General features: G+C 38.2%; 1 protein-coding gene across 1 annotated transcript in view; it reads left to right on the plus strand.

The window, feature by feature from the left end:
* The window catches only part of ngfra (nerve growth factor receptor a (TNFR superfamily, member 16)), a 49,194-nt gene extending 27,011 nt beyond the window's left edge, over positions 1-22,183 (plus strand). Inside the window, exons 4-6 of the mRNA XM_051106132.1 lie at positions 4,760-4,982; positions 7,877-8,079; positions 16,329-22,183. Of these exons, the coding sequence (XP_050962089.1) occupies positions 4,760-4,982; positions 7,877-8,079; positions 16,329-16,381 (479 nt within the window). The 3' untranslated portion in view covers positions 16,382-22,183. The remainder of the gene's footprint in view (positions 1-4,759; positions 4,983-7,876; positions 8,080-16,328) is intronic.
* Positions 22,184-26,561: the final 4,378 nt, after the last annotated feature.

Genomic DNA, 26,561 nt, shown 5'->3' on the forward strand with positions numbered 1-26,561 from the left:
AACTTTTGCCTATAAGGTGATTAGATTTGTTGATTAGATGTTGAACTGTTGGCTTGAACATAAGAGCATGGTGGCGTGATGTTTTTCATCCAGATCGCATTATTTTGAAATAAGTGGTTAACCATTGGGTTTCCTGAATAACTTCTCTGAAAGTTGAGTCACTGTATAAACTATTGTTAGACATTTTGCTTCAATACAGTTAATCAGATAAAAAAAGACAAGATTGTTCCAAATATAGCCCAATACACACAATGCAGTCACAGTATTGTGAGTAAAACTGCACCACATTAAACTTGTGGTTATGTAAATTTTCACTTCTTCCTCTAATCAGCACAGGCTCGGTTTCAGATTCAAATTAATAAGGGTGCTTCTGAAATTAGTAACGGTTGTCTAGCCTTAATAATCTATTTAGACATTTTATATTTTTGTCCAGTTTGCTATGGTTATCACTATGCCAATCATTACAATTTCGAAAGTGTACATGGATTCATTTGCAGGATGTGGCCTAGAAAGTGCACAAAGAGCTTCCTTTATAACCACTAAAATCTGTGACTCATCTTAGTTCACAGCGATCTCATCTCACACAGTTTCTTTTAAATCAGTGAAGCTCTCTAAACTACAAAACAAATCTCTTACATCGTGTCTAAACTTTGTGATGGGAATAACGGAGTTATAAATAAACAGCGTTACCAACGGCATTACTTTTTTCAGTAACAAGTAATCATGAATTACTGTTTCCCCCTTTACAGCACCATTACCGTTACTGACAATAAAATGCGGCTCACTATAGTTGAGCTCACTGAAGCGGTTTTCATCCTAGTAGGCTCTCTCTCAGCCTTAGGACCTGCGAAGCTGTGCATCGTATTGCATCACGTTCTTCTTCTGAGGTAAATTCTAGCTTATTCCTCTCAGTGCATCTTCTTCCAGAAACAAAAAGTAGCCGAGATTACTGTTCACGTTTGTTTACGGAGGTTACCAAACTTACATGTCCGCGTGTCTCAGCCGCTTATGGGCATGATTACATTAGAGATAATGAGTTTAGATGAGAAAAACTGGTATCATACAGATTACTTTATCAGAGAATATTTGTTTTTCGACTAACTTCATTTAAAAATAAAAATGTCATGCTTTCTATACATATAATTCACGTCTGTAAAGTAGGTATTCACTGAGTCTTATTTCCTTGTCTGTAAAGAGAGGTGATGGAGACCGAGACGGCAGAGAGCGCACCCTGTTTATTTTCTTTATTTTACAAAAGTACATTGTTTTGTTGTTATTATGACAGTGCACACCTTATTCATATCTGTGGGATGTTTTTCATGTCCGTGGCTTGAAGCCATGATATTTAGCCCCTGGAAGGTGTCTCTCATATTGTCCCACAGCAACATTAAAATAGTGTAGATCAGAATACAATTTTTTATTCATTTAACATATTTAATATTTGGGGCATTAAAGTTATTTGATTTTTTTTTTAAAAAGTAACATAATAGTTACTTTCCCTGGTAATTAGTTACTTTTATGATGATGTAACTCAGTTACTAACTGTGAAAAGTAACTAGTAACTATAACTAATTACTTTTTTAAAGTAACATGTCCAACAGTGGTTACAATGAAAGGAGCGTGCAAAATTTCACATTGAACAAAAAACTCTGCACTTTGAGCCTTAAATGCATCTGATTGGTCAAGAAATCAACAGATATGTCTGTGATTGGCTACACTGCTCAATGCTGCAAAAAACACATTGTAAATAGAAACCTCTGATGCTCTCCAGAGTGCAAACACAAATACGAACCGGAGCATTTTCCAGATCTGTTTTGCCAATATGCTGTTATTACAGCTTTAGTTGATAGGGCTCTTTGGTCAACTGAAAACAAACAAACAAACAACAAAAAAAAAAACCTAAACTAAAACAGAGTTTCATAACTGCGACTAAAATACAAATCAATTTTACTTCTTGGTATATTATAAAAGTAGAACTAACTGTGATAAAAGGAAAACTAACTGTAACAAAAACACAAGCATGTATACAGTATATAAAAAATAGTCTAAAATTGAAGAACTTCTATTTTTATATATCTTTTAAATAACAAATCCTTGTCTAAAACAGATTAATAAGTGTGTGCATGCATGTGTGTTAATGCCCCCTGCTAGTGTAATTACTGCAGCTAATCAGAGCACTTAACAGCAAAGCTTCTGTTCATTTAGCCATCCATCCGTTCACACACACACATGCACGCACACCCATCAGGCTCTTATCGCTCCCCCTCCTGTCTATCACACACTCCCACACACACACACACGAGGACAGAATAAGGATTGCTGTGTGTGTGACAATCTTTCGAGAGTGTTTTCTGTTAGATAAAGAGAGCCATTATAACAAACTTGAAAAGGGTTGCCAGATAAGTATTAAAATCCCTTCCAAAAAAACAGCACTGTGAGAGAAGGAGAATAAAGACTTCTCATTAAAGAAGGTGCCCAGCTGAGGGTTAACAAGCACTTCACACTTGGCACCTCGTCATGAAAACGCCAGCTTAAGAGGGAAAATGGTTAAAATAAAAAGAGAAGAATTGGAAATTGTTAACCTTTGGCTTGGGTGAGCTTTACCGCCTCAGTCCAAAGCAATGACGCGCTTTCGAGTTTCAAGCTCAGTCAGGCTGAAAACACATCCACAGATCGCAATTTCACGTACCTTGTTTTCAATCAGAGAGACAGAGAAAGAAAAAGAGAGAGCACTTTCAGAAATCGTTTAACTTTTAGCGCATACCCGTTCAGAAAACAAATGAATGCTTCCTTCAAGAAAGGGAAAGGTCTTGAGAAGACTGACAGCTACTAAGGGAGAGACAGCAAGTGAAAGAGACTGATAAAGAAAAGAAAGAGGGCTGCTGCACGTCTTCAGATGCCTACGACTTTGAAAGGTGTGCCAAAGATTAGAAGCCTGTGTGTGTGTGTCTGCAAACCAATCTAGAAAACAATGTTCTTTAATTAATTGTTAAACAGCTCATGACTGAGTCACTTTCATTGTGATTTTACTATTCAAACATGACTCATATTTTACAGACACTTAACAGATTATAAAATTAAGCTGTGGAACAGAGTTGCCGGTTTCTAGCCATAACTATAATGATAACAATAACAACATTTCTGTTCGTAACAGTCTCGTTTTAATTCCTGTGAGACATTAAATGTGACCCAGGTCCACAAAACCAGTCGTAAGGGTAAGTTTTTCAAATTGAGATTTATACATCATCTGAAAGCTGAGTAAATTAGTTTTCCATTGTATGGTTTGTTAGGACAATATTTGGCTGAGATACAATTATTTGGAAATCTGGAATGTGAGGGTGGAAAAAAAATTAAATATTGTGAAAATCACCTCTAAAGCTGTCCAAATGAAGTTCTTAGCAATGCATATTACTAATCCAAAATTAAGTTTCGATATATTCGCGGTAAGACATTGGAACACGATCTTTACTTAATATCCTAATGATTTTTGGCATAAAAGAAAAAAACAATAATTTTGACCCATACAATGTATTGTTGGCTATTGCTACAAAAATATCCGTGCGACTTCTGACTGGTTTTGTGGTCCAGGGTCACAAGTATGGTGCTACCCTGACTCAGATCTATAGGGAAGTCCACACCACAAATCATTTTCAGAAGTTTTTTTTAGCCTTTAGAACATGATGGCTGGTCAATAGCCATCTTATGTTGAATTCTTAGACTGGTGAGATCAAAGGCAAGATTAACAGCAGTTTCCAAATCCGAAATGTTTCGTCCATGTAAATCAAGAGCGCTGGTTCTTGTTTTTTATAAATGGAACCTTCGTCCTTTAGCTGGAGCTTTTTGTAAATCAAACCAAAGTTCTTGCAAAAAAGTTCTCAGTGTTTCAGCACTGCTCAATCAGTCACGCATATGGCCGCTCTGGAATAGTTCAGAAGAGAATGAGAATGTTTTAGACAGTCATGGCAACGTGAAGACCTCCTGTTAAGCCGGATTGAACCCTGTCACCACCAATTTTACAGCTATGAGAGATATGAACCATAACAATCTCCACTCGATTCTGGACTCTATTCTTGAGAAAGAGTTAAGAGTTCAAGAGTAAAACAAAGGAAAGTTGAGTGTGTGTGTGTGTGTGCAACATTTGGGTTCTAAAAGCAAAAGCCACTTATTTCCTCCATAGAGATATTTAATTAGCTTTTTATTAAACTTAAAACTTACTGAACTGATGACTTAAAATCAATGGCTTTATATTGCACCATCATTTGCAAATCCTAACTGGATGAGTAATTTATTATTAATACTTCATGTATTTTGATTTAAACCAAAAGTAATCTCAGAGCTGGCTCATTTTGGAGTAAATGAATGGGAAAAATACTTCCGTCACAGAGGTCTCTGAAAAAAGTGGACGGGCACTGCTCTATTGGGAGCTAGGAGGAGTTTATGGGGGGTTGCCTTTGTATAAATTATGCATCAAATCAATAGCGAGAGGAAGAAAGATAAAAAGACAAATAGTGCCTTTAGTGGGTGAAAAAGGCTATATATCATATATCACCATCCAGACAGCCATTGGTCAATTTCACAGCTTCTACTAACGGTCTCATTAGGTTCAGTTCAATATCCCATTTGCATTTTAAATTACATGAATAGTGTGAATTCTGTTTGGATACAACAGCAAACTGCAGAAGTTTTCACCATCTGTTTCCATCTATGTTCAGTTATTCACAGCTAATGTGTGTATTGTACGTCTTTCTCTCTGTTGTAGATCCATTGAGTCCTACCTATCCCGCTTCCACTAGTGATTCCAGTTCACTTGTCACTGATCCGAACCGTTTGTGGAGCCCCAACCCCGGAGGGGATGCAACAACACCCAAACCCAGCCCGCCTCACTTCATTGGCAGAGGGCTAAACGAGAATCTGATTCCCATCTACTGCCCCATCCTCGCAGCGGTCGTTGTCGGTCTCCTGGCTTACATCATCTTCAAGAGGTGAGTGAAAGAGAGGAAAAAACCTTATGTCCGGGACACACCAAGCCGACTTCAAAGAACTAAGCCAACGGTATTGTCGCCTCGCGTCTGCAGCATCTGGACAAAAAGCTGTGCTTGAACACATCGCACAGACTACGGCCGACTGCAAACTAACATGTGCGTTCTGCACCTTTGTGAGAAGATTCAGCTGTCTATATCAGCAGCTTTTAATAGTAAATATTCGTCATTCAAAAGGAACCGAAACAAAGATATACGAGATAAACGCAGATATATGAAACGTAAACAAAGAAGCGCTTGCACAACATTTTGAATATCAGTTATGTTAACACCTTTCTTCATTTTAAGCAGTTCATGTTGCTACATTCATATTCACATATTGAAATACAATCATGCAACATTAGTCTTCTGTTTGTCCCGCCTTCATTTACTTAGTCATTTTCATTACTTTTGCTTTAATTCTCCGGCGCTGACTCGTTCATGATACTATGCATCCAATCAGCATTTTCTCTTTACCTGACGGCCCCAATGGTCCCGTCCCAAACTCCAGCCTGACGAGAGCCGACATGTGGAACACACCAAACAAACTAGCCCTACAGACGCTGAGCTGATGAGACGGTCTGTCGAGAGCTGCCCACAACACAACTCAGAAAATTACATACTGATACGATGAATACATTGTGTGCTTTTGGTTGTAATTTTGTGATTTTGTTGATGTGCAACAAGAGAAGCGATGTAAGTCTTCACTTCTTTTCCTAGCAATAGGAAGAGGAGAAAATAATGGGATAATGCCTATGGACGAGTAAAACTTCCTAAAGACCAGTGTCTTTGTTCTCTTCACTTTAGCCCCGATGTCTTTGAGGCTTTTAGTAGATCACAGCTACTGAAAGAGCTTACAAACAGCAGAGACAAGAAACGCTAGATGCCATCCTGGAAGGATGTATACATGCCGACGCTTTTCATGACGCCGCAGACACTGAAAGTTACTTGATATCTGGGTGCGTTTAGACTTCTTGTGGGGAAATACCACGTATGGCATTTGGTTTTAAGCCTGTGCTTATATCCTTCGCGACCTGTAATCTCTTTCAGTAGCTGTGGTCATCGTATCAGTATTTTATTTTCCGTGTTGTTGTTGTGTCGTGGTAGAAATAGCAACAGGTAGCACCAGTAGCTCACCAAGTGCAACCATTTTACACCATTAAAATAATGGCGCCCCCTATGGTCCAGAAAATGTGTACAAAATGGTGTGGATTTTTAAATAACGCAAAGTCTTTTGTGGGTTTTGTTCTACATATTTCAGTAAGAGACTTCATTTACATTATATTAAGCCTTACAGGTTTTAATATCTGGGGTACCCTTTAAAATAAAGACATAAGAACAGATTGAAAAGATTGAGGATAGTAATAGGTGGTGAATAATTCAGAACTTGTCTTAATTTGGATTTATCATTTTGACCTGAAGAGTATATTATTTTTTCTGAAAATGCTAGTTAATGTTATCCCGTTGTACTAAAATTGTGACTTTGCTCACACAGGGTATAACAACCAAAATTCAACAATTTTTCATTCAGTTCATTCTTTTTTGGGAGTTTTTTTTTCCCACCTTGTTACACTTCTAGTGTTCACAGTCAAAAATAACCAGCCTTCAAATAAATTGCTTAAAACACTCTTATTTTGCTACCACCTACTCTTGCATTTAATCTTTTTGTCAGCTTGTTTTCTTTTGTATTTCTCTTTGGAGCCTCAGTTTTTGAGTGAATATTGACACAAATAATGCACAAATAATGCTTTTTTCATTAAAAATGGCAATGTATAAGTTCAAAACAGTGTTCCAAAAAGAAATACAAAACCTGAAAGAAAACAAGTTGACAAAAAGATTAAATACAAGATTTGATGATAATATAGCATAATGACAAATTTACAAGCAATTTTTTACGATGCTGGACATTTTTGACCACAAAATCAGGAGGATTTTCAGCACAGCACAAAGGTTAAGCTAAGTCAATCATAGATGACTGGGTCCCATTTTATATTAGGTGGCCTTAAAGGAGAAAAACAAAAATGTACAGATAATGTACTCACCCCCTTGTCATCCAAGATTTTCATGTCTTTCTTTCTTCAGTCATTCAAAGAAATTGTTTTTTGAGGAAAACATTTTAGGATTTCTCTCCATATACAAGGAAGAAGGGTCCTATCTAGCGAAATGATCAGTTATTTTCTAAAAATGTTACATTTAATATACTTTTTAACCTCAAGCGCTCGTCTTGTCTAGCTCTGTGTGAACTCCATGTAAACATAATTTCTTTACGACTGAAAAAGACAGACATGAACATTTTGGTTGACAAGATGGTGAGTACATCATCTGTAAATTTAGTGTGAACTTACATGAAAAAATAAGTACAATGTACTTATTCTGTTCATATTGTATTGTAAAACACTTTTGCTGCTACTGAGGTGGGATATAGGTAAGGTAAGGGATAGGTTTGGCAGTATGGGTAGGTTTAAGGGCGGGTTAATGTGTAAAGGACGAGGCAACAGTGTAATTATAAATTTAATTAATTACAGATGTAATTACATGCAGGTACATTTTAAAATCTAAGTACAAACATGTATGTACACAATAAGTGCACTGTACTAATTGATTTATTTAAATGTAAGTACATAGTAGTTAAGGCCACCTAATATTAATTGATAATACGATAATTACGATTACCTACTAACCTTTAAGCACTTTAAATGATTACATTACCATATGTGACTAAATTTCAAACATATTTAGGCATATTAAAAAACACCACTATGCAAACATGTGTTTGTTGTTGAAACTGAAAGCTGCTTATGTTTACCTCTCACTCATTACATTCATTTGTACTGTACATGTGTATCTGTGCCTTCCAGGTGGAACAGCTGCAAGCAGAATAAACAGGCAGCTAATAATCGCGCAGCCACAGCCAATCAGACGCCGTCTCCAGAGGGAGAGAAGCTGCACAGTGACAGTGGCATCTCAGTGGACAGCCAGAGTCTGCAGGAGCAGCAAGCGCAGACACAAACGCAGGCGCAGGCGCAGGCCCACACACAGCTGCATGCAGCAGAGCAGATCGGTAAGATCACAAGCTAAAGATATGGCTTTAAAAATATGTGTATTTTACAAATTTACTCCCAAACTTCTCATTTCTCTTGTGTGTATCTTTAGTATCTCTCTCTTTCTGTCCTATCTCTCCTATATCTTTCTTGTACATTCCACTATCTTATACGCTTGGCACTTCCATGTGAGGCTGGGTGTAGATGACACAGCTGACACGTTTATCATTCAGATCTTAAAAGGAGCACACAAGTCAAGAACTGCATAGATATACACACGCAAACCCTGAAAATAAACCCAAGAAGTGCTTTCATACATTCCAGGGAAATCTCTAAATTGCTTGTGTGCCGTTCAATAATATTTAAAAAGACCACGAGACGGCTGCGATTGCAGTCCACTAGTTCCCCCGCATAGGATTGACGCCATGGGGACGAGACAGAGAGGGATTGCAGCCCAACAATAAAGTGGGCAATGTTGATTCAACCTGCTGCAAAGTGCAGGGATGGATGTCAAACATCTTCACTGGGGACAAACGGTCTAGGTTGGAAGAGCATTAAATGTATGCATATCACTTGATGAAATTGATTCACCACAAGAAAAAATGCATTTAAAGCTCCAGCGCCACTAGTGGATCCAAAAGGAACTGCAGATAATAACAATTGATGCAAAACAGATTTCCCAAGCACTTTATCCATCTTGCTTTGTTTGGAGAAAGGGAATAAAAGAAAGAAACAGAAAAGCCAACAGCGCAAGCATAAAAAAGTGCGCTTGTCTTTAAATAAACAGACAACACCTTTAAAGCACAAAAAATAAACTGGAAGGAACTCTCTCTCTCCTTCGGCTTGCTCCCTTTATCAGGGGTCAACTTGAGGAACAACTAATCACTGTTTTTTCTTTCTGACTAAGGCCTGCAAATGTCACAGAGCCGGGAAATGAAAGCTCATAATAATAGTATCAGTATAGTCTATTTACACAGAGAGGTTAGTGCACAGAACAGTTTATTAAATATTAAAATGTCAGATATCTAACGTTCAGCACAACTGTGTATATGTGTGAGAGAGAAAGAGAGAAAGTACTGGCCTGAGTGAATCGCTACGGATAAAAGCACCTTCTTAATGAATAAGTAAATAGCAGCATTTTCATTTGCATTTATTGAAAACGGTTCTGTGAGCCAAGGGCATTATGTTAACTTCACTTTCATACATATATCAGTCCACTCTTAACGAAAGAAAGAAAGAAAGAAAGAAAGAAAGAAAGAAAGAAAGAAAGAAAGAAAGAAAGAAAGAAAAAAACTACCAGACTACAGGCTTTCATGAAAGAGGCGGGCAGACCCAAATCTATTGAGTTCAGACCCAATTTAGACAAGGGAGAAAAACAGTCTTGGGTTTTGGAGATGAGACTTATCACGTTCTTGAGAGGGTGCAGCAGTGCATCATGGGAGCTGGCTGGTGAATAGTGATGGGTATGGGGGGAGGAGATGCAACCTTTACGAAGAAAGAAGAAAACAAAAACAAGAGTGTTAGGAATGTGAAGCAGACCCTTGAAACAACACCATCATAGAGGCCCAGGATTTACCAAAACATGTCCAAGTACATTTGCACTGAGATGATCATAAGGATTGTTTGCATTGTGACATTACATTTAAGCACATTTCCTCTCAAAGTTGTTAAATCTGGCCTTTTTACTTTTAAGTTTAAGTAAACGCAGTACAAATTTATATATATTATATATATTAGGACTGGGTGATATGGCTCAAAAATGATCACGATAATTTTTTTTCATATCTGTCGATATCAATAATTATCACAATGAATGTCAGATTTATATTTCTTCCAAGTTTAGAGGTTTTTGCTACAATGTGAAAGCTGTAAAAGCTAGATGGTTAAATGTGGCTTTAAAATATTCTTTATGGTCAGAACATGACAAACGCTTCATGTTTTTTTAATTCTTCACACTTTTTCCAGTCATTTTTCCTTAACAAAATAAATATCTTAATAGAAAAAAACATTCTAATTTCTTAGTTTTGCATGTTTTAATGAGTAATATTGTTTTAAATTAAGAATCAGGTTTGTGCTACCTGATAATATTAATAATAATAATATTACATTTTGTTGTCTCTTAGAATACATATTTGATAGTAGCTTGAGTCAAGATGCAGATGTAGATTTATGTTCATTATCAAAATCAATAATATCTGTAAAAATTGTAGCAACCTCTTTTTTATTCTTCCAAATGAGGACACAACTAGAAATCAGGTTATATTTACAACACTGTTCCAGAATAGTACAACGCAAATATTCGAGTGTATAGTTGCGTATTTTACTGAGGATTTTTTCCTGAACATGGGAGGGAGAGTAGCCTACAATGCCGGCTGTGCACACTATAAGGTGGGACAGTTCCAACTTTGCAAGGACAGTCTGCCACTTCTGACTCACAGCATGTAAGTACGTTTTCAAATTTAAAGAATTTGCTACTGACTATTTAAACGCGAGTTTTGAGCAGTGTAGAGTAGTGCTTGTTGTCTGTCGTTTCTACGATCACAAATGTAGACATGGTGTTACATTTTTTGAACCTCAAACCGCTTAAACACATTGCATTACACCAAATACACAAAATGATGTTCTTTTTAGCAACATCATATGACCCCTTTAAGGATTCATCTATATTTAATTTAGTATTAAGTTTGAAACTGTACTTGCTGAAGGGCACAGGTATTTATATAAGGATTGTTTTAAGTTTACTTAAATTAGAAATTGTTATTTTTTAAAGTCTAATAAATGTTAAGAATGATAGCTCAACATTACACTGTAATGTTGAATGGCTAAAGTCAATGGTTAAATATTAGAACAAAAATCAATTTGCTAGAGACATCAGTAATATTGGTATCAGTGATACGTTCAGTATTGTTAAAAAATATTTAACACTTAAAAATATACTATCTTCATGTTGTTTCTACATTAATTTGAAGATTAAATGTGAAAATATTGCAATATAAAAGTATATTTAAAAACTTTAATGTTGGGATTAATCACGATTCATTTCAGAAAAAATGTACGATTAATTAGTTAATTTTTTTAATTGATTGAAAGCATTAATATATATCAGCATAAATCAGCATAATTAAAATTCAGTACAACAAATACCAGAGTGAATTGTACAAAATGTAAATGTAACATTTAATGGAATGGGGAAAGATTTTGTTTTTTCACACAGTAATGGAAATCAAGGGGATAATTTACCCCAAAATGCAAATTCTGTCATCATTTACTCACAGTCAAATTGCTCTAAACTTGTATGACTTTCTTTCTTCTGTGGAAGAAAGTATTTCTCAAAGTATTTTTAATTTTCAGTTAAAGTCAGTGGTAACCAAAAATATTTGAAATGAAACGAGGGTGAATAAAATAATGTGTAAAATAGCGTTAATTTTGGAGTGAAATATGACCTGGACAAGTTTTCGGAGTCTCATCCAAATGCCTTTTAGTTCATTTCTACGCAATTTATCTTCTCATCAACATTTCCTTGCTCTTCTATAGCGCCCCTTTCACTTTACTGTCTGCCTTGAGTCCCACAGCATCGCAGTGGCAGATGCTGTCAGTCTATAGACACACACACACGATGCCAGCCAGAACAGGTGTGATTGTTCCACCAAGTCTTTCTGGCAATCCCTTCTTTATTCCTCAAACATGCTACTGTAAACACAGGCGCCAGTTGTAAACAAATTAGTGCCAAGGGTCTCTCTGTCTGTAGCTTCAGTCCTCAGTGCCCACACTTAGTGATCAATGTTTTGTGCTTGGGTCTTCCATTACAGCTCCTAATATAGTAGATAAGAAACATTAATTTTTGTTTTAGCCTTTTAAATAATGTTTCAAAGTCTTTTTAATTGATGTATTACTGCACTTTTGGAATAAAATTAACTACAGGGTTCAATATGACCAAATTTAAAAGCTTTTAGAAGGTTTAAAAAACCACCGCCTCTTAAACTAATGAAACATCGATGTCAGTTTCATCTTGCACAGCCAGATTTTTACCTAATGGCATCAAGTCTTCATTGCATCTTGTTTTGGCCAAGAACCGCCTACTTAAACACAAATGATCCGTGTGAACGACAAAACCATCTCGATTTAGTTTTTACGTTTCATTTAGGGACAGGTTTATCTAAAATAGTAACACCTGCTGAAAAATCATTAGAACCTGCTTGAGCATTTTCCATTTTCTTTAGATGGTGAGTAAACACTAGCCACACAGTCTGACAGTAAGACGGGCTCATTAGTAGCTGTTGTATGACAAATCACAGGACGACTTTGGACCTACTGGTGCGTCAGTGCCTGCGTTTTTTTTTTTTGATCTACCAACAAGCTGCTAATAAGCATCAGCTACAAATGTTTGCCTCTGCTTCTACAGAATCATTAAACGTACAGACGACCCACATGGTGTGTTCAGAAATGTGTGCTAATGTATTTTTTTAGCTAATAGGGCGAACTTGTTATGGCACCCAAGAGGCCAGTGTGTGTGCTGCAGAATCAGCAGTTCTTGTCTGTACATATCTCTTCATTTTACTCTTAGTTAGAGTCACTGTTGTCTGTTGCCGTCAATTAGTAGTGACAAATAACTTGATTAACTGGTGTAAATGTGCTATGTCAGTAACTCAGGAGGAGTTACCAGCAAACCGTCAGCAGTTAGTGCTAGTATACCAGGATTTTTTCTTTCTCCCCCGCCTCTCTGTCACTCTCCAGCAGCTCTTACTCTCCCAAGCTTTCACTAGACTCTAGGGAACGGACGAATGGATGAGTGGATATCAGAGGAGATGGATGAAGGTGAAAGGGTATTTAATTTTTTAAAGGAATTCAGTCTTCTTCAGTTCAGGCACTTGATCGCATGGATCCGCACTTCGCTCAACACGAAGATCAGTCACGCCATCTGCCAAGGTCTGAGCGGCTAATCGGGGGAGTCGGGACAATTCCCGTCGGGCTGTGCATCATTTGAGCTGGTCGAAGGCTGGCAATACGGCATGAACCATAACAAATTTTTGGCATTTTGCTATCTTCCTGATATCACTCTATGCTCTTCTTCCTTTCTATATATACACCTTTGAGATCCATGCTCATCCATCTAAATGCCCCATTTTCCCTTCTGTCAGAGCAGGTTTAACACTAAGATTTGGAGCTTTTGTCTTCATGTAATTCCAAACCTGTGTGACTTGTACTTTTGTCTGTGAAATATTTCAAAATATCAAAATGCTTTAAATTTGTTGCTTTTAAAAACTACCCTTTTAAAGGCACATGTCCCTCGCCTCTCTTACTACTCACATTTGGTACAGTTTAAGAATTTTCTGCGCGTGGGAGTTTTTTTTTGTCAAAATGAGTCAAAAACAGTCCATTTCCTTCTGTATATGTGCCTTTGCATATATTGTTGAAAATATGACAGAAGAAGTTACATTGAAATACTATTTGCCTACGCACATTTTCTCACACTTTCTCAGAGCTGTTAGAGTTGCTCTCGAGCTTAACGTTTGGTCCGAACTACTCTCGGTAGGCCAAGAGAATGTTATTTCAAAATACCGCATCCCCCACTGAGGACGCTTAAAATGTAGGACGCCCCTCATGGGACAAAAGACTGTAGCAATTCCAGGTTTGATAAAAAGTGTGAATTCAATATGATAAACAATCTCCAGTTTGATAGACATGCTTTTGGGTTAAGTTGTATTTTACCCCCCCCCGAAAATCTAAATGTACTTTATTTTTTAATTTTAGTACTGCTTGTGTAAATATGCACAGCTTACTTTTTATAGATTAAGTCCTAGATTTTCTATTGACTTCTCTTGGCACTTTTAATCTAAAATTTGTAGTCTAATTACACAGTAGACTTTTGTTTCTCCACTCCGTAGACTGCTATGATGTCATATACATGACGGGAAAAAGGTGGTGTTTTTTTTGGTATTACATAAATGACAGCTCTGAATTGCTCCAGACACAAAACGGTACCTCAGAACTAAAAGCCTACTTGCAGCATTCCGGAACTGTTTCCATGGCATCTCACAATTGACAACAGATTGAGGGGTTAGTGGGAAAATGAGGCATTTGTGTCTCAGGCTGAATGTAGTAGTGATTGCAGTTAAATGGCGAGGGCAGGCAGAGGGGAACGGGATGCTCAGAGCTCCAGGGGGACTGCTCGCTGCTCGCCTCAAACTGGCTAAAAATGGAACCTGCATGCTATTTAGTGAGAAGAACTTTTCCTCAAGTATTTCATTTTGGCTTGGCATGAGGCAGTGCATAAAATTTATTTAGTGCACACCAATAATATTTAAAGGCTTGTGCAAAAATAGTAATTTTTCTTATCAACTATATGCATAACTTAAGTTGTGTGATCCATGACTAGTACAAACCGTGTTAGAACTAACTGAAAGCCCCCTAGTGTAATTTAGGGCAGTGTTCACTTTTAGGTAAGTTACTCTGACATTGCCTAGCTAAAAGTTAGAGTAGTTCAACTACAGTCAACCCACAGTTTTAAAGATTATCTACACTAGCAAAAAGTAGCTAACTACACTGAGGAAGTATCTCAAAAAATAATGAGAATGTAAATTAGGTTGTCAAATTAGGTTGTCAACATAAAACAGTAGTTTTTACACTTTTATTTAAAATAATTGCTGTTCTTTTGAACTTTCTATTTATCAAAGAATTCTGTGTGTGAGTTCTGTGTGTGTGTGTGTGTGTGTAAATACAACAAATTATTGGTGTGCACTATTAATCCTGTATGGAGAAATGTTATGCTGTCAGTTAAAGGGATAGTTCACCCAAAAATGAAAATTCTGTCATTATTTTCATCACTACTTTCTGTTATTATTTTACATTAGTGGTTCAACTGTCATTTTATGAAGCTACAAGAATACTTTTTGTGCATAAAGAAAACAAAAACTGGTTAATTTCTGCTCTTCCATGTCAGTCTTTTATGCACATTAATGAGAGTACTACGATGCATAAAACTAAATGAAACAAAAAAATAACTAAACACTATAAAACTAAAAATGTAACTAAAACACAACTAAAAGTATTTAAAATTGATCCTCTGAAATAACCATCTCACTAAAATGAATTGTCAAAGCCAGAGAGGAAAATGATTACAATTTTGTAAATAATAAAATACTATAGGCTCATTTCGTGTCAAATCAACCAAATTTCAAAACTTCCCGGGCTTAAATATTTAAGATATATAGACAATAACTATTTATGAAAGACAGACATGTATAGTGATGAAAGCCAAAATATTAAATGTTATATAGATGAATATTTACTGAGTAATCCATTGTTTTGTAGCAGGGGGTCAAAATGTCATTTTGACAAAGATTGGTGGGTCTGTTAGTAAAATCTACTGACTTCACTGAAAGATACAATTCTAATTTCAACATTATTTATTCTTCAGACATTGTTCTTTACATAAAATAAGTATCTGCTGTATACAAAATGACCAACATTTGGTTTTCAACCACTGAAAATGGGTAATATTTAACAATCTGGACATGGAGGCTTATTGAGATCCCCATATCTCTGGGACTGAACAATGCAGGGCCTTGAAAATGAAGATCCCAAAAGAAAAGTTTATTAAAGACTAGAATCTAAAATCATATGGCGATATCTTTAATACTTCTTGAGTTATAGGCACACAAACATTCAAAAAAGAATATTTATGCCACTCAAACAGATATGTTCAAAGCAGCCGTCTTGACAAGGAAACAAGACACATTTCTAATTTCAACATTATTTGTTCTTCAGACATTCCTCTTTAAAAGAAAAGAAACATATTTTTTACACAGTGACCCAGTGAGTCACAGGCATGCAAACTTGAAGAAAAAACTTGAAAAGTGCTGTTTCCCAATTTTTGAATGGTCACTATTGCCATTTAAAGCAACAAAAAATTGCTAAAGTGAACTGATTTTACTGTACCTATCAATCTCTGCGTAGAAGTAACATTATGATGCTGCCATCTTTCTGAAGTCATTTTTAATCCACTGAAATTTGGCACTGAATCTCAGGTGAAAATTGACATTAGTGGTTTACTCAGTAAATATTCATCCACGACATTTAATAGTTTGGCTTTCATCACTATACATGTGTATCTTTCTTCAGAAAAAATATTAGCAAAATCCAAAATTTGAGTCAGGGGCCTCTGGTTGAGTTGACATGGAATGACCCCTATAGTCACTAATTCCCAAACATACTGCTTGAAGAATTTAACCATGAACCACTAACGTTTTCTTTCCCTTTATTCCTCTAGTGGTGAGAGTGGATGGAGGGGCTCAGCCTGACTCCCCCCCACCTCAGGCCTAACCAGTGAGGAAGAGGACACTACAGTACGTTATCAATACAACAGTAAAGAGGGGATGAGAGGTTGGAGTGAAGGAGACAAGGAAGCAGAAAGAGGAGAACGGAGGAGCGAAGCCATGATGGCCATCCAGCAAGAGACATAGAGACCAGACCTTTGATCCTTTTGAACCCAGCATGGACGATTCGTTGATGAGCTGGTTCAACAGCACCAATGGATCCACATCAGCGATCAGACTCACTGGCTTTAAATAGCTACTTCGAAATAAACACAAGCCTATTACTCTGAAGAAAGATCACCATAATGTATACTGAAACCCACCACAAACTGATGAATGTTTAACATATACTGGGTTTCTCAGATGTATTAATGTGCCCTTGTGTCATGGGCGTCACGAGAGGACGTAAAGAGACGCTATCACAGGCTTCACGGATATCGCGAAATTTAGCAACCGCACCACAGTTCCTCGACCCGGAGCCTTTTGCCTAATCTAATAAGGATTTCGTTTTTGCCTTATCTTTGAAGTATTAACAGATTTTGTCTATAACATCAATGCCCTTTATTTAATCCGAATTGTACACATTTTCATTCAGCCCTTTCCAGGCGTGTTAAAACTTTAGTGGGTTGTATGCAGTTAGCGCATAACTACCGGTCGCCGTCTAGTTTCAAAGCAGCTGATCGCAGGTCAGCGTTTACGGGCAACAACTCACGACTGTGACATTTGCTGACCTTTAATAATGTAATGACTCAGATCTATACTTAGCTCGCCTTCCTTTTTCTCTCTTTCACAACGTTTTCTCTATAAAACACACACATAGCGTGTCATATTCCCTGCCTTCCTCTAGTTACTGCAGTTTAGGTTTCATCGCCTAGATCTTCTCGCCTTACCTCCTCAGAAATCTGAGTCACAATGCAAACAGAAACCAGAACTGAAAGAGCTACAGAACTATTTTCATGCCATCATGCACTCCTAGAAGTAATCACCATGTTTATGTCCTATAAATTCAGCTATACCATTTTTCAGGTTTGATAGCGATTTGGTTCGAATTCAACTTGGCAGCATAGGTTCGTTAATGATTCTTTTAGTACTTTTGAGGACACTTATCAAACTCTTTATTAATTTGTCTTAACTATTTACTAAACAACTATAATATTTTGCTAATATAAAGTTAAGTTGAAGACTTAAAACTCCAAATGTGTATCTTTAACTACATATTGTCATATGAATAACCAGTAACTTCACAGACTTAAGTCTTAAAAGCCTTTTTTTTAAAAGGCTGTTCATTGACCATTAATATACAATCAGAGAAGATTATTATATTTTCAAATCCCCTTTTTAAAATGTACTTCTCTTTATTTATTTTCTTAGACTCCACAATCATTGACTCTTACTGTAGCTCTTAATGAGTCATCTTCAAGGTTTTCTTCATCTTTTGTCACTTTCTTTCTCACTCTTTGTCTTGGCTACATGATTCATTCCATGAATGCTGGTGCAGATTCAGATGCTATAATGTGGTTTGAATTACTCAACCATCAGCAGTCATGTGCTAGAAACGGTCATGATCGCTGTGAGAAAGAGAGCTGGTCTAAGGATGCGTCACTGACATGGACTAAGGGATAGTTCACCCAAAAATGAAAATTAAATTACTCACCCTCATGTGAGACCTGAAGATGAATCAAAGTCTTATGGGTTTGGATCGACAGGAAGGGTGAGTAATTAATGACAGAATTTTCATTTTTGAGTGAACTAACCCTAAAGGGGCAATAAAAAGTACTTTAACATTGTTATATAAGCTTTAAACTAAATGGTCTAACCAAACAAACAAGTTAACACGCAACAAAACAACAGAACAACTAAAAATAGTCTTTGTTTCCTGTTTTCTATCCATCCGATGGATATTGCACTCGTAAACAGACGTTAGGTTAGGGACCTAACACAGATATTCCATAGCGCATCGACACACACACAGTATCTAATGGACTGTCTTTCGATGCATTGCTAATGCGCTCACTGTCAGGCTCTGGAATAAACACGAGAGGCATTAGTGAGACATTCCTGTCAGGCAGGTCGTAATTACCCCTGAAGCTTTCCATTTCTCTTCCCCACAGTCAGTTCACTCTCCTGGGGCTCCGCTCTGCTCGGCTTCCCTTCTCTGAAGCTCTGCCTCTCCATTCTGGGACTCACCATCCAACTTTTCTGTTCTCAGCTCCACTAATATTCCTACACTCTCAAAAGATGTTTTCACAGTGATGCAATAGTACAACCATTTCGGGTTCCCCGAAAAACCTTTAGCCGTCAGTTATTTTTTTCCCGAGTGTTAAGAACATTTTAATTGCCTTGAGAACCATTTCCCCAATATAGACCTTTTTCCTGAGTAAACGATGAGGGCCGCCATTATGAATTCTAACTTCTGATTGGATGCTCTTCGGTTCCGGTTTCCATAGGAACCCGTTCAAATAGCGCCCATCTGTTTTTAGATAGGCGCAGGTTTGTCTCATCTACAAACTCATTAAACTTGGAGTTGTGAGGCACTGACAAATGACGGTCATTGTGACATTGCAAAAGTGATGGCGCTATGGAGCCATGTGCTTTTTAAAAACATTTTAATAGGTTTAACATTGATTATCAGCTAGGTATATACGCTAATTTGACTAGAAACACTGGAGACCAGAAATGCGAAGCATCCTTCCGGTAAAGAGTCAGACGTGACTTCCGGGTTCAGGAAAAACATCTATACAGAAACTTCTGTGCAATGGAAAGGTTCTTAAAGGAACTATAGATACCAATAAAGAACCTTATTTTTAAGAGTGAAGATCAATGATTGATCTATGGGAAATCTCATTTTGACAACAAGTCAATATGTTGATACAACATGCATTTACACCTCCAAAATCCATCTTATGCAAGTAGCTGTATTTTGGAACATTTCAGCTGATTTAAGCTGATCTTTAGCTGGCTGACCTGCCATTCAAAAGCCAACTTGATCACCTTAAGCTGGTATGACCAGATGGTAGCTGATTTTGGTGGTTTACCAGCAACAATAGAGGCTTTCGCACTGGAGGAACCTTTTCATAGTTCCCAGAACTATTGGCAGAAGGTCCTGCATTTTGGCGTGTTTGCACCACAGGAACTAGCCTCGATGATGTGTAACACTACAAAGATTTAGTCAGATTTTCATGCTCTTTCAATCACATAAATTGTGTGTTCTCATTCCATCTCTGTTATCACGAAACCCATGACACACAACCAAAAAAGCTCAGATCACTGCTTTCTCCATTTACTGGTTGTTGATGTTTGTAAATGCCGCAAATAAAGATGGCCTCATCGGGGTTCCTGCTGCCGAATGCAACCAGGAAAACGGCCTGAGGGGAAATTAGTTCATTTAAATCAATATGCTGGCTAGTTCCTGGAACTATGTGGTGCGAAAGCCCCTTATAAACAAACTTTTATGCAATCGTAAGGTTCCATGGATGTTACAGAATGGATGTTCTCAATGGAACCATAGATACCAATAAAGAACCTTATTTTTAAGAGTGATCATCAGTGATTAATCTACGGGAATCACATTTTAACTCTTAAAAAAAAGTTTTTTTATTGGCATTGATGGTTCCATGAAGAATCTTGAACATCCAGGGGACCTTTCAAATGCAGAAAAGGTTATTCATAGTGAAAGAAATGTTCTTCAAAATGGTTCATTTAAGAACTGTTCACTGAAAGGTTCTTTGGGGAACCAAAAATGGTTCTTCTACAGCATCACCGTAAAAACATCCTCTTTGAAGCCTTTATTTTTAATAGACCATGCATTTACACCTCCAAAATCCAGCAGGTAGCTGTATTTTGGAACATTTCAGCTGATTTAATCTGGTCTTTAGCTGCTTGAACCGCCAACTTCATGTTTAAAAGCCAACCTGACCACCTTAAGCTGGTATAACCACCTGGTAGCTGTCTTTGGTGGTTTACCAGCAACCATGTCCAAAAAAACTGCTAGCAGGGCCATTATACCTGTGCTCAGTGCAAATTACTGAATGGTTTTAGCTATTAGACTCTAATTCAGTTCTTACTTGAAGCTGTGCATTACTTTAAAGTTTGATATATGAGTTGGTGGAACATCTCTGGTTCCTGCTTTTTGGCAGGCAGGTTGTCGGCTCCATCAGCTTTTATACGGCTTTAGTAGCGAGCATCTCCCCTGGCGTTGCGCTTTCCATTAAATCAGGCAGCGAAGCATATCATTGGCTTCAGGAGTTGCTCGCATGCCAGTGTTTAATGCACATCATGGGTTGAACGTTCACTCGTGGGGCACTTCGCTGATGTTTGTTCTGATATTAGCCTACTCGAGAGAACCTGATGAGATCAAGATAAGATCTCTCGGTCTGTCTGCGGGAATGCGCTGAGAACAGACTGGCTTGTGTTTATCCCATGCTTTGATTCTTAACACAGAGCAGAGAAGCTGGCAGACATCAAATAGAAAGAGCTGTGATGACAATACAATAGAAACCGGAGTGATTGATGCTTCTCAGGGGGCCGTTGATGTGAATATAATATATTGAAAATATGGCTATATTTTCATAGAATGTTAAATTGATTGGTTGTTGTAATGTGTTCTGAGAATATAAGTGTGAGCAAGAGCCATTTACCATGTGTTTTGCATATAACCCAGACGACTTGTGCTTGGCATCTACATTAATCCATTAATCCATTAATCAATCAGTAAGCATCTAAAACAATTGAATTTAACAGGTGGATGGAGTCTTGAATCAGTTCCCTGGAATGTGCCAAAGTTTCCATAAATAAAAAACCTCCACATTAAAATGATTATAAATCCATTTGTCAGCCAGAAAGTGTAAACTTGTTCTCAAAATATTCACATGCTAAAAACTCCATCCTTGTCCCTCGATCTTTCTTCATTTCTACTTCAGTAATTCTTTATTTTTTTATGAACTGAAGTTTTCTTTCTTTAATTTTAAATAGATTTATTCTTTGAGAGCAGTATTTTATAGAGACAGTTTACTTTCGTAGCACTTAAAACAGATTGAATTTGAACACTCAAAGAGTGTCCATCACCAGAAAGTGCCTGTGGACTTAGTCAGGTGTCTTTGAGCAGTGTTCAACAAGTTTCATTTCATATATAATGTTTATGTATCTATTTTGCCTGTGTGTTCTGTGTTAAGTGTATGTGATAGTTTTTTGCCATTGTTTTTTATCTTGTTAATCTTTAGTTATAAAAAATGTTGATGAGGATTGCAAAACAGTACGTCATTATCCAGGTAAAATGCATCCAGGTGAATTTTATCTATTATTCTGTTTCTGAGAAATGCCTTCACTCCAAGAATAGTGTATTCAGGTAAAATATCTAAACATCCTTGCTTTAGAAACAAAACTAAGACATTTTCAGAGAATTTATGTTCAGTTGTCTGCACACACAATTTTGTTAGATTTATGCTTAAAACAGTTTACTTGTTGGATAAAATGTAATTATAGAAATTGTAAATATATAGATGAGCCCCTGGTTGTCACGTCCCGATCAGTCTAGTGTTGATAAGGCCAGTGACGAGAAAAAAATTAATCATTGGGTGAGACGGGACAATAGGGGGCTCGTCTCGGGTTAATATCCCCGACGAGCCCCCAACTGTCACATACCAACCACGTCTTTAATTTTTTATTCGTGTTACCGGCCTTACCAGCCCTAGACTGGTCGGGATATGACAATATATTCTCTTTGTCTCTTTGCTTTATGAATGTTTAGATATTTTTCTTGGAAAACAAAACAAAAAAACTTTAAGAAATTATTATTTTTTTTTTTTTTTTTGCAGCGTAAAAAGACTAATACCGTATGTGTTACGTCCATCCCATTGTAGGAATAAATGATGCACTCTCTCAAAAAAACTAAAAGTATCATGTAAATGTCACTGTTAATTCACATCAGACCACTCTATGCATTTACCTCACAGCAATCTAATTTACAAAATGTTAAGCTCTTCACCCATAAGCCTAAAAAGTGGCAATATCTGATACATTTTGTGTTTTACAGATATGTTGATAAAGGGATTGTACATTAACTATTAGTTCAAATAGAGACTATAACACATTTAAGAGACTCGACTTAGGATGTTAGGAAGAACCTCCACATGATGCTTTAGAAAATCAATTCCCCTGTTCGGCCTATCCATCCAATAGAGCTGAATGTTCTCTGTACGTAATCCATGCTGTACACTGCATTGTGTAAACTGTTTCCTGGAGTTGTTATGACAGTACACTTATGTAAACAAGAAATGAACGCATTAGAATTCTATTAAATAAAAACCAAATATGACTGCTACAACACAGACTGTTTATATTATTAGATGTAATTTGCCAAAAATACAGCTCGCTACACCTGGCTCGACAATATCATGAACAGTGGTTTATATAAAACATCAAACATCCAAATGCTAATGACTTTAGTAGGGTAACACTAGTGAGAAAGTCTGAACCTTCTAACTCAGATTGTTCTGACGGATGTCGTCTGAAGAAAAAAACATCCCTAATTAAATTTTTAGACACCCTGTTTTGATTTGTCATTTGAACACCCTGGGAAACATGAATCAGGCACCAAACTCATGATCCACGGTTGAAGTTATTCAGTGGTTCAACCTCTATATGGCCCTTAGAGGCTTCACAACTAATATCGGCCCCAAATCCAGACCTCGCCAATATACATGAACCAAAACAAAGCCCTTAAGATCTGCACCCCAGTAACAACATGGGCAGAGCATCAGATTCTTTCTGTAAAACTATGTGAAATTTGCTGTGCTGGGAATTTAAGCAAGCAGCAAGAATTACACAGCACAATTTTATTGGTCTGTTAGCCAAACGCACGTTTGAAGCTTATTCTCGCATTGTTCTTTCAGTGTGAAGGCAACAAATAAATTGAAAGAAACAATTCCAGATGTATGATCATTAAATAACTGACTAGTCTTTCACTTTTCTAAAGAGACCTTTTGACAGAAAAGTTGGCCGTGTCACTTTATCTCTAGGAGAAGTGAGAACTGTTTTAAATTCTGTCAAAAAAGTTCGAAAGTGGCAGAAAAGCACAGACCACAAAATATGTTTATACCAAGTGTTTGCCAAACCACAGCGCAAAGCACATCCATATGCTTCACAGGAACCAGCCTTTGAGTCACTGTAATTGTAACGCTGTTCGCATTCACGCAGAAACAAAGAAAGCACATTTTTATTACAAACTAAATGAAAATATCTGTCATGCACATAAACTCTGGGTACTTACACACATGGATTTTGACCATCAAATGATTGGACACATTATTCATAGTAATAGTAAAGTCACTATTATTGTTATTTTTATTATTAATAATAATGATAATAGTAATATCTCTGTCATCCAAGATGTTCATGTCTTTCTTTCTTCAGTCAAAAAGTGGTTTTTGAGGAAAACATTATTTTTCTTCATATAGTGGACTTCACTGGGGACTTCAAGGTCCAAATTACAGTTTCAAAGCAGCTTCAAAGGGCTCTACACAAGCCCAGGCAAGGAATAAGGGTGAATCTAGTGAAACGATCGGCCAAAAGAAAGAAAGAAAATTTACATACTTTTTAATCACAAATGCCCATCTTGCACTAGCTCTGCGATGGGCATGGGTGTTTTACGTAGTGTTCTCCCCATGGATCCCCTGGCCGCAAAGTTCACCTCCCTCGCCCGTAAAGATCTTTCCCTTTTGGAGTATGTGGTTGAGTTCAGCCAGCTCGCTGTTTTAACAACGTTTGACGATGCTGCACTGAACTCGCTGTTCTGGATCAGAGCGAATTACCACAACCCCAACAACCTCCCAGACACCACCGGCTTAAACTGAAGGGAAGCAATAATCCTGTGTCTGAAGAGTGTCTACCTCCAATCCGGGACACAGCCTGACCCAGCGCCCAGCCCACCATCTCCCCGCTGTGCGGAGCAGCAGCCCGAGCTCACCGCAGACGACAAGCCTTTTCCGCTGCAACTGACGTCAGTCCAGGTGTGAGAGCCGGCTACAACGGCCGCCACAAGGGAGTATGCCGTGGCCAGTGAAATCGCGGAGTGGAGCTCCGCCCACTGCAACATGGCTGAGGGTGAGCAGGTAGAAGATCTGGGACTGTTAGAGGTGGAGGAGGATCTCATAGACTGGTTTGCTGACATGCCCCCTTCTCCTTCCTCCTTCTGCAGAGCCCTCAGTCACCCATGTTCCCATGTCCAGTCCAGAGAAGGCTTTGGTTTCCAAGTCCTGCCTAGAGGGGGCTCCCATTCCTGAGTTTAACCCAAGGAAGGACTCTGTTCCTATAGGCATCCCCGAGAGCACGGAGGCTCACAAGTGCCCACCCTTCCACCCGCTCCTGCCTCCTATTCCGCTGTCATCTGGCAACCACTCTGCTCACCCCCAGTCCTCTATCTGTGTGGTGGGTTCGACGCTGGTCTGCCAGTCTCCATTGGCATTACGGCTGGAGGATCCCTCATCTCAGCCTCCAGCCTCAGAGTCCTGGAGTCCGTCTCGGCCCGTCGACCGAGCAGCTCCACCATGGCTCCTAGCTCCCTCCTCTCCGCCATGGCCCGGCGGGCCACTGGCTCCAGCGGGCTCCCTCGTCCCTCCGTCTCCGCCTCCGCCACCTGCTCCACTGCTATCAGTCAGACCCCTGGAGTCGTCAGCCCTTCCTCCTTTATGGCCCCTCTCTCTGTCGGCTCCACCGTGGGGCGTCAATATGACGCCGCCTTCTCCAAGTCTCTCCTGTCGTCTCCCTGGCTCCTCCTGTTTCCTCCATGGCTCCTTCCTCCATTGTCTCCATCCTGGACTCCATTCACCGTCCTCCTCCCGGAGATGCGTCCTCCTCCCGAGCCTCCTCCCAAATTTCCATCTTTGCCCCCTTTTGTTGTTGCTGACGGCACAAGGACGCACCTTTCCTGGAGGGGGCGTAATGTCAGGACTATGGACTGTTTTGTGTTATGATTTGATCCCTATGTGCCCCATGACCCAGTTTCTCCTCTGCATAATTAGTTGATTCCCCGCACCTGTCTGCCCCTCGTTATCTTGTGTTTATAAGCCCCAGTCTGTGCAGTGTTTGTCGGGTCTATTTGTGATGCTTGTGTGCTTCTCCTCATTCCTGTTGTTGGATTACCCCTGTGTGTTTCTTGATTAAAGACTGTTTAAACGTTTACTCTGCATCTCTAGTGTCTTTTCCAGCAGTGACCGTGAGACTGTGAGACTTCAAAATTGTCTGACATCATTGTTTTACCTTTTTTGTAAAGGTTATTTGACTTTCCTTGCACGTTTGCTTTATAAACACTGGGTCGATACTTCCACTATTCCAACATGATTACGTAATGTGTGAAGTCAAGCTAGTGCATTTTTGAAAATGACCGATTGTTTTGCTAGATAAGACCCTTGTTCTTTGGTTGGGATCATGTAGAGTCTTTTGAAGCTGCATTGAAAGTGCAATTTGGACCTTCAACCCATTGAATCCATTATATGGAGAAACATCCTGGAATGTTTTCCTCAAAAACCTTATTTTCGTTTTGACTGAAGAGAGAATGACATAAACATCTTGGATGACATTGGTGTGAGTAAATTATCAGAAAAATGTAATTCTGGAGTGAACTAACCCTTTAAATAAAATTAAATGTAATTAATCAAAATAACAAACTGTAGCAAACAAGTATACAGATATTAGGTTTGTACATTAATATGCATCCACAATTTATTGTCTACAAAAGAAATTTGAAGCATTTAAGTAAAAGCCTTCAGTTCAAAAGGTTCGTGAGAAATAATTCCAGTCAAGTGTGTCCAAACTCCTGACTGTTAGTGTATGTTAGCATTTAGACACGCTCATACACCAACTACACACCCACATAACCACAGTGTGTGAAAACCGCTTGAGAGAACAATGCTTGCACAAGAAGCAGCGCTTTACAAAGCCTGTACATCAGAGCCTTTACTCACTGATGGTTGTCAGCAGGCTTGTAGACAGCGATGAGCAGCAGGGTGTAAGAGATAAGCTCCACTGTCACCGCATTCACTTTCAATTAGATTAGCCAGACGAACCAGCTACCACAGCAAAATGTAGTCACTAATCGAATAATTCATCCCTTTTTTGTCCTTAACCCTCATATACGTAATAAGGACCATGAGTCAGCTAAAACTTGAGATTAAAAGATTAAAAGCAGTCAT

The sequence above is a fragment of the Labeo rohita genome, chromosome 3 (genome assembly GCF_022985175.1).
Source record: "Labeo rohita strain BAU-BD-2019 chromosome 3, IGBB_LRoh.1.0, whole genome shotgun sequence".
Lineage (NCBI taxonomy): Eukaryota > Metazoa > Chordata > Actinopteri > Cypriniformes > Cyprinidae > Labeo > Labeo rohita.